This window comes from Opisthocomus hoazin, chromosome 7 (genome assembly GCF_030867145.1).
Source record: "Opisthocomus hoazin isolate bOpiHoa1 chromosome 7, bOpiHoa1.hap1, whole genome shotgun sequence".
Classification (NCBI taxonomy): Eukaryota; Metazoa; Chordata; class Aves; order Opisthocomiformes; family Opisthocomidae; genus Opisthocomus; species Opisthocomus hoazin.
Genome location: NC_134420.1, coordinates 10,926,855 through 10,934,539, shown reverse-complemented (window position 1 = coordinate 10,934,539; position 7,685 = coordinate 10,926,855). Strand labels below are relative to the sequence as shown.

General features: G+C 36.4%; 1 protein-coding gene across 1 annotated transcript; it reads right to left on the bottom strand.

Annotated features, from left to right (window-relative positions):
- Positions 1 to 976: 976 nt before the first annotated feature.
- OLFML1 (olfactomedin like 1) lies at positions 977 to 6,692 on the bottom strand. Its single transcript, XM_009937153.2, has 3 exons — positions 6,567 to 6,692; positions 4,700 to 4,988; positions 977 to 1,755 (listed from the first exon to the last, which is right to left on the bottom strand). Exons 1-3 carry the CDS (start codon positions 6,690 to 6,692, stop codon positions 977 to 979), a joined length of 1,194 nt encoding a protein of 397 aa, XP_009935455.2.
- Between the last annotated feature and the right edge of the window lie 993 nt (positions 6,693 to 7,685).

Here is a 7,685-nt window from a genome sequence, read left to right as displayed (position 1 = left end):
CTGTTGCAACTCAGCAGTCCATACGCTCTTACTTGTTTTCTGGAACTCCCTTTCAAAATCATTCCCTGATGTCTGGCTGTTCTGTTGAAGCTATTTTTAAACAGAACAACAGCTCTTTCAGTGTAAAGAACAAAATAGGCTTTCTGTAGAAACAGCTGTGGATCATTTTTAAGCACCATTTTATGTGTGGTTTTTTTTTTCTTTTTGTTATTAAACAGAAACGCAGCTGTCACTAAAATCCCAAAACTACAGCCAGTACCTGTATTCATAAGTAAGTCTAGGTTTGGTTTTTTTTTTAGTATTATTTTTGACACAGAAATGTGTTTGTATTTACCTGGAGTATAGCTGTTACGCACAAAACCAGGGCTGACCACTGCAATGCCCTCACTTGCACTATTGTGCTCATCAGGGCCACCTTTTCTGTACAGGTATTTTGCTGGAGTCAGAGGACAGGATGAGAAAGATTCTGCTATGAGAAGTGGAAGTGCTATAATAAGTCTCTCCTATTAAAACTTAATAGGTAATTTCCTGGAAGCATGTGATTTTATAGTGCTCACAAGAAGGCTTCCTATGGTGAGCTTCAGAGTAGTGAGGGTTGTCAGATAATGTGTATTGGACAGGAAGGACTTCTGATTTGATTTCCATGGCACTGAAGCAGAACACGTAGTTTTGATAGGAAGAGAACATGTCAGAGATGGATTATTATTTTTTTTTAATTAACCTTAGTCTTTAATTGGGGTGTGTGTGTGAGTTGTACATGTGTGGCATTTAGGCATCATGTAATTCACATTAATGGAGTCTTTGCATATTCTTAATTGGACATTAGTCTAAGATCACTGAGGTATGTAAGCCTAAATTTATGTAAAATGGATGAAAGTTGTAACATATGGAAATTGTGTAATTGTAGTACACTTCAATGACCATGTTGACATGGGACTGCTAGCTTTTAAGCGTATTTGAAAAGTTGCTGAAGATTCTAGACTTTTTGCTTTGTGTGAAGCTTGTAAATGATCTGGGATCCATCACTCCAAGCAAAGAGTTGCTTTTCTTTAGGATTGTAATGTATAGTGGAATGGCTACCCTGACGTTTTGGAAAATGCAATACTGGGATTTCATGAGTATTTACAGCATCCAAAACGTCATAAACACATTGTATGCGAGAGGTGCCTCCACTAGGAGAGTTGTAGACCACATAGAGTATGTTGCATGCCATGAAAGCTGCTTCAGCATCCTTGCTGTTGCATGATGTTTCCCAAGTGTACTCTACTGCCATGGTTATGTGGTTGATTTTAGTAATTACAATGTTTCCTCCAGTCTCTGGTTCTGCATGGATTGCCCAGAGTCCTTGCTCATCAATGGCAAGATCTATTTTTGTAGATGGAGAAAGTTGATAGGCAGGAATCCTTCCAGCCCCTGGCAATAGCATTTGGTCAGTTATATTTCTTTTCTGGATATTGAATTTAATTATCTTGTTTAGGGAATTGTATCTGTGAAAGAAGAGGAAACCCTGATACATGATGTGGCCAGTTCCTTCCCAGGGAAATGGCAAGATGACTCTACGAGCTTTTAGTGTATGATTGCTTTCCATGAATGCCATGATATGTGCAAATTCCAAAATAACATTATTTGCAGACCCATTTAATAAATAAATCTTTGTATGCTTTTTGCCAGGATCTTTCATCCAAGAGCCATGCTTATCTCCAGTCTTCTTAACTACCTTTAGGGACTTAATGCCTGCAAGCATGTGGTCACAACCTGCAAGAAAACACCCAAAAGAAAAAAAAAATTAGAATATCTGTGAATTTTCTAGTTTCCTTTCTTTGAATTACTTAGTTTCCTTTCAATCCAACTGTAAGGCCAGGGTCAATATATCAGCAAAAGTGCCAGCAGAGTGGCTATGGTAAGTAGTGTTGAAGCTAATTTTATACAATATATTCAGCATCTCCTGCTAAGGAAACTGCGTATCTTCAGCTACACATAGTGTGTTGTTTTCTGCTCTATTAGACCAGTGTGATCCAAAAGGAATTCTGTTTGCATACCCAAGAGCAGACCAAGGGCAGTTATAGATTCTCTGATTATTCTTGTCTGTTCTTTTACAGGGCTGTAACTTTTACTTCAGAGAAATGACTTCTGTTTTAGATCAACACCGTAAAATAATCAAATTTATTTCTTATTGGATGGGTACAAATTAAAATCCATTTTCCTGATACACCATGTGTATAGTACTTTTGTGTCAGGAATTCTCTGTTAGCCTCTTTTTTTTTCATTTATAGTATAAAGACAAGTAAAAATAGATAATTGTAACAGAAAGCTGCAACACTGGGTTACCTTCCCATTCCCCCTCCCAACACCTGCAGCACAGAGGAACTAGAAACAATATATAGATTACAAAATTGGGAATGCCCATACATTAAGGTGGTCTTTAAGCAAACTGGTATGATCTTTGTGTTATCAATTCTTCTGCTAGAAGCATGGCTGGTGGAATGACATAGTTGTTTACCTCACTATAGGGAATAAATTGGCATCAGCAGAGAGCGAGTCATAGTTTTGGCTTCATTACAATTTGTATGCACTTTGCACAGATGTTAAAGACCAAAAAGCACCAAGCTTGTGAAGACTCAAACATTTAGACTCTAAGATCTTTATCAAGGACCATCCTTTCCAGGAAAAACTCTCCTGCAAAGCATATTAACAAGCTTGTTTACCGAATGCACTCGTAAATTACAAGGGACACTATTTGAAGTTTAAAGACTTGCCCTTAGTGAAGTGCAGCCATTTCACTCTAACCAAAGCATTTGGATACTGCTACTATGGCATGGATTTTTTTACTGGAAGTCTCCACTCTGGATACACCTTCCCTGAGCAAGCCACAATAGCTTTCCCCAAACTGACATTTATTGATTAGATAGATTCTAAAAGCTTAAAACTTGAATCAAAATACCTAGCCAGATTTAGCAACATCTTCCTCTACAGGAGAAATAACCTGGCCACTATCTGAAATCTATGAATCGTGTCTCGAGAGAGAGGATTTTTAACTCTCCTTGCCTATCAAAACAGCTTGGAGGAAGGCTGATAAACTGACACATTCACAGAGGGCAAAAGGTTTACTGAATTTTTTCCACATTTTCCACAATGATACCTTCAAAGCCCACTGTTTCTTATCGTACCCCAAAATGTGCAGAAGGTAATTTCCCGTTTCCCACCCAAAGCAGGGTGAGGTATCAACTACTGCATGTAAAAACAGTGATTCTACTTGATTTTTATTTTCAAGCCTGTGTGAACTTGAACCAAAACCACTAATAAAGTCAGACTTAAAACATTGCTTGCAGGAGTTTTGGAGTGACTCAGAAAAAATAATCATGACTTCCATTTAATGTACGGTAGCATAGAATCAGAGCTGCTATTTGCTAGAGGGGTTCTTGCTACATTTTCTAAGTGTTGTAGAATCTACACAGGGACTAGTTTTGCCATTGACTTCAATGGGAGAAGCGTCTGACTAGTACTGACAAAAGTAAAGTTGCTAAGAACTGCTGAAATAAAATTAAAAGTAGTAATTTCCAACAAGGGAAAATGGAAAGTAATTTTTTCCCTTCTGAAACTCTCAGAAAGATATAATTTTCAAAGTGTTCTTAACACAGTCAGTTTAAAAATCCCCAAATTTTTCTGCCTTTCAAAAAATTCCTAATGTTTAAAAAGTCCATATATGGAAAAAATAAATCTTGATATTCAGAGGACTCAATTGTGGTGTAGGATTAGAGCTTAGAAGCAGTATAGGTGATTACTTCTGTTACCATCTGCCTTAATATTCTTTCGCTGGAAAATTTCAAGGAACAAACTGTAAAATTAAATCAGTCTAATTTTGTTGAAGTTAGTAGAATGCTATTATTGATAATGCTAAAGATCTTTCACCTGGCTTTTTAAAAAATGGCATTTTATATTTCTTTTTTGTGTATTTTTCATTTCTTACTACTTTTGAGTGAAAATGCAACAGACTATTTAAAGTATGTCTACAATTTGTAATTTGCATCTAAAACTCAACTTTCTTAAGGTAAAGAATCTTATAAAACTTAATTTGTTTTTAAAAAGTACAGATTGTGACTATATTCTTCATAATAGGTGCCGTAACACGTAATTTTCAAATCAGAGCTGAGCTTTGCTTGCAGCTAGCCAGTGTGCTCTCTTGATAAAGTACATGTAGAGGAGAAGAAGGACAAACAGAGGAGTACAGTAAACCAGATGGAAACTGTAGAAGTGAATTTTGTCTTTTTATTGACTCCTGAGTTCACTTTAGGGATGAGGTTTTGACCCCTGCCCACTCCAAAAAGCAAAGACCACCATTAATTCCTTGGTATAGCTGCAATACTCAGAAATACACTGGCATTTTTTCTGGGGCTTTGCAAGAGTATACCTTCAGAGGCTTTTTACATTACTTTATAATAAAAAGCATCTTCCAAGGAATCAATATGATATCCAGTAGAACATCTGCAAAATAAATGTTTGAATTGTACTTTCTTCCTTCCCTTTCTCATACCTTTTTTGTAGGTTTTTTTTTTAAAAGTCTATTTGCACAGCCAAAACACCATGCAATTGTCTGTGGTATTCACATAACTTGTGAAAATCTGTTATCCCTACATCAGCATGCATTGGCTGGGGGACTGGCTCGTTCACATCAAAGTTCTGAAAAGTAAACTGTTCTTACTTGCATTAAGCATGAGTTTAAGTTTCTTTTTTTCTTCTGCTTCTTCAAATAGCTGCTGTTTCACCAGGTCTTCATGTACTTCTATACATGTATTAGAATCTGTGACAGATCCAAAATAGTCAATGTCCCTTTGTGCTCGTTCAATTCTTGCTAGCAAATTCTCTAGTTCACTTTTAACCTCAGTCTTATAATTGTTCAGTCCTGCCAGGCGTGACAGTACCATCTTTGAAAAGTCTCGGAATTCTTCCACGTAATCCAGTATGTCTTGGTTGCATTTTTCCAGCCTCTTCTTGAGTTAGAACACAGGAAGAAAATACATGGATATACACGTATATTCTGTATAGATTACAACCTCATTAATGATTACTTTAAAAACCATGCTATTCTCTCCTTTCCATTCCCCCAGCCCCCCATCTATTTCAGACTGATGGTCTGTTGCTGTAAATCTATGTGAAGAGGACATATTTGACTGGCACTAACATTGACATTTCTAGACAAAAATACTGCTTCTATAAATATAACAGGTGGCCTGAAAATAGAAGCCCAACTGCCACTTTGGGATGCTGAGGAAATTAAGCCAATATTTAAGCCCAAACACAAAATCATAGTGCCAGACTGAGTGTTCTGATTTGGTACTTTATGCACAGATTTCAGGTGCTTTGTTTTAAGGTGGTGTTTGACCAGGGAATGTCTGAGTTTACTGGATTATAAGTGCAGTATACCTGTGTTCTTTGCAAACTTGGTGGTGGTGGTTTGTTTTGCGAGGTGTGGTTTTTGTGTGGGTGTTGTCCCCCATCCCCCCCCAGCCATTTATATTGATCATAAGTCCCCAGGAAGCTGTTCAATTACTTTCTACAAAAAACTTGATTTTAAATGTTTACAGATGTTCACTTCAATATCTGCCTCACCCTTTTTCCTGTTCTTTGTTTGGTGCCCCTTGCACCACATGCCACAGGTGGAATTGTGTCATTTTTAATGTGTGCCAAATGAATGGAAATTACCATGTGAAGTTATTCCTACGGTGGATAATAAAATTTAAATCTCAGTCTACACAATGGGAACAGAATACCAGGCTAATCCTTCATTTTTTTGTGTGTTGTGAAGTTAAGACCAGTGAGAGCTTTGTACAAAAAGGGAATGCAAGATCAGACAAGTTAAAGCTGCTGTAAAAGTCTACCAATGCAAGTCAGGAGCGAAGGACATGTTAATGTTTTAAGATAAACTATCTGTGATTACAGCATGCCAATACTGAAAAGGTATTTTGCAGTACTGATGTTTTTTTACTGCAGAAAAAGAAGTAGGTACTGTTATTTTTATATAATTAATTGAAAGCAAATATTTATTTCAGTTTCCCAGCCATATGGGTCTTATTTCAACTCCTAGTTAAAGTGCGGAGACACTGCTAGTTTACACAAATGTGTCTTAAACTACTCTTCCAGGTAGGTTCATCTGTACAAAATAAAAATAACTGATAAATTTCTATCTCCTTGTTAATACTTGGCAGCAGATCTACTGGTGACAATATGGTTATACTGTTCCCTAGAATGGACTGTGACAGTACTATGAACATTTGCATATTTAGCTAAATTCACTGATGTCATAAAAAACCACAGGTAATAACAGAATAAAAATATAATGTTCTGAAATTATATCCTGCAATAAATAATGATGTCGTGATTAGGAATCATTATAGTTAAAGATTTAGTTAGAATTTTACTTATATATTTGAAAAAGCTGGAAATTTATCCTCCTGATATTGCTTAGCATGCAAATTGTTCTGTGTCTACACACAGAGAAGAACATTCATACATTTTTCAAACCTCTTTGCAGTTAGGCAGTATTACAGAATGATACAGATCGCACATACCTCTAAAGATAGGAAACGACGGTCAATGTAGTTCATCAGTGCTGCATCTTGCATCGTATATTGCGCCGCTCCCAGGACGCTTGTGAGGAATGGAACTAATAACAATCGGAGTTGCACGACTGCCATTGTTTCATAAAATTTTGAGGCAAAAAAGTAGTGAATTATTTGTGTGTGAATAGGGAGGGCAATTCCAAACACCAATTCCAGTCCAGGATTAAATGAAATTTAACAGTTGACTGATGCCACAATGTGTAAAAGTAATACTAAAAATTACTAAAAAGTTAAAAATACTGTGGCTGCAAGTATTAAAGACTTAAAATGGGTGTTGCAGTTTGTCATTAAAACAGTAAAGTTGTGGGAAAGGAACTGAATGTGTTTATTTCTAGAAGCCAGATGACTGCTTTCCAGTTTGTGATCCTATGATCAGTCCCAGATGTTCAGTACTGAGTCACATAAAGCCTTTAGGCCAAATTTTATTAAATACAAATAAAAATAATTTATTTTCTCTCCTTTCTCCTCCCATCTGCCTTCCCATGTGACTAACACAGTGCAGTGTATACTTGGTGTAAGTCAGCATGGATTCAAAGTCAGTGGAGCACTGGTCATGCTTTCATAGGATGATCTGATGCATAATGTCTGTAGCTATTTCAACAACCACACCTATTACTGTAAAACAATCTAAAGCAATTGTTTTCACTTCCAGTATTCAGCCTATTTACAGTAGGACTGAAAACCACAGATTTAAAAAAAAAAAAATAAAATTCCTTCCCCTGGTGTCTTGCCAGTAAATCTCTAGCTAAAATCAACATCCTTAACACAGTTCTGTGTCAGTTTAACAGAGTCTTTGTTAGATCTCTTCTTTCAGAATAATAATTCGACTTAGGATGACTTAAAAAATTAATTGTAATTAACTTACATGACTCTATTGCATTTAAGGCAATTTTTATTTATTCTTTTTCATAATTTCCATGACTGAATGCCTTGTCTGGAAATATATGTGGCTATGCTAACGTTGTATTCACTAGGAAACCACGTGTTAGGATGTTAGAAAGCTCCCTTTGTATCCAGCCAAACTGGATATCTGTTTCTTGGAATTCTCCACCTCTTCACAGTTTCTTC

Coding starts and splice junctions, on each gene's coding strand:
- OLFML1 (XM_009937153.2), bottom strand. CDS start 6,692: ATGGCAGTCGTGCAACTCCGATTGTTATTAGTTCCATTCCTCACAAGC. Junction 4,989..6,566: donor GTCGTTTCCTATCTTTAGAG/GTATGTGCGATC, acceptor TTCTAACTCAAG/AAGAGGCTGGAAAAATGCAA. Junction 1,756..4,699: donor TAAACTCATGCTTAATGCAA/GTAAGAACAGTT, acceptor GTTTTCTTGCAG/GTTGTGACCACATGCTTGCA.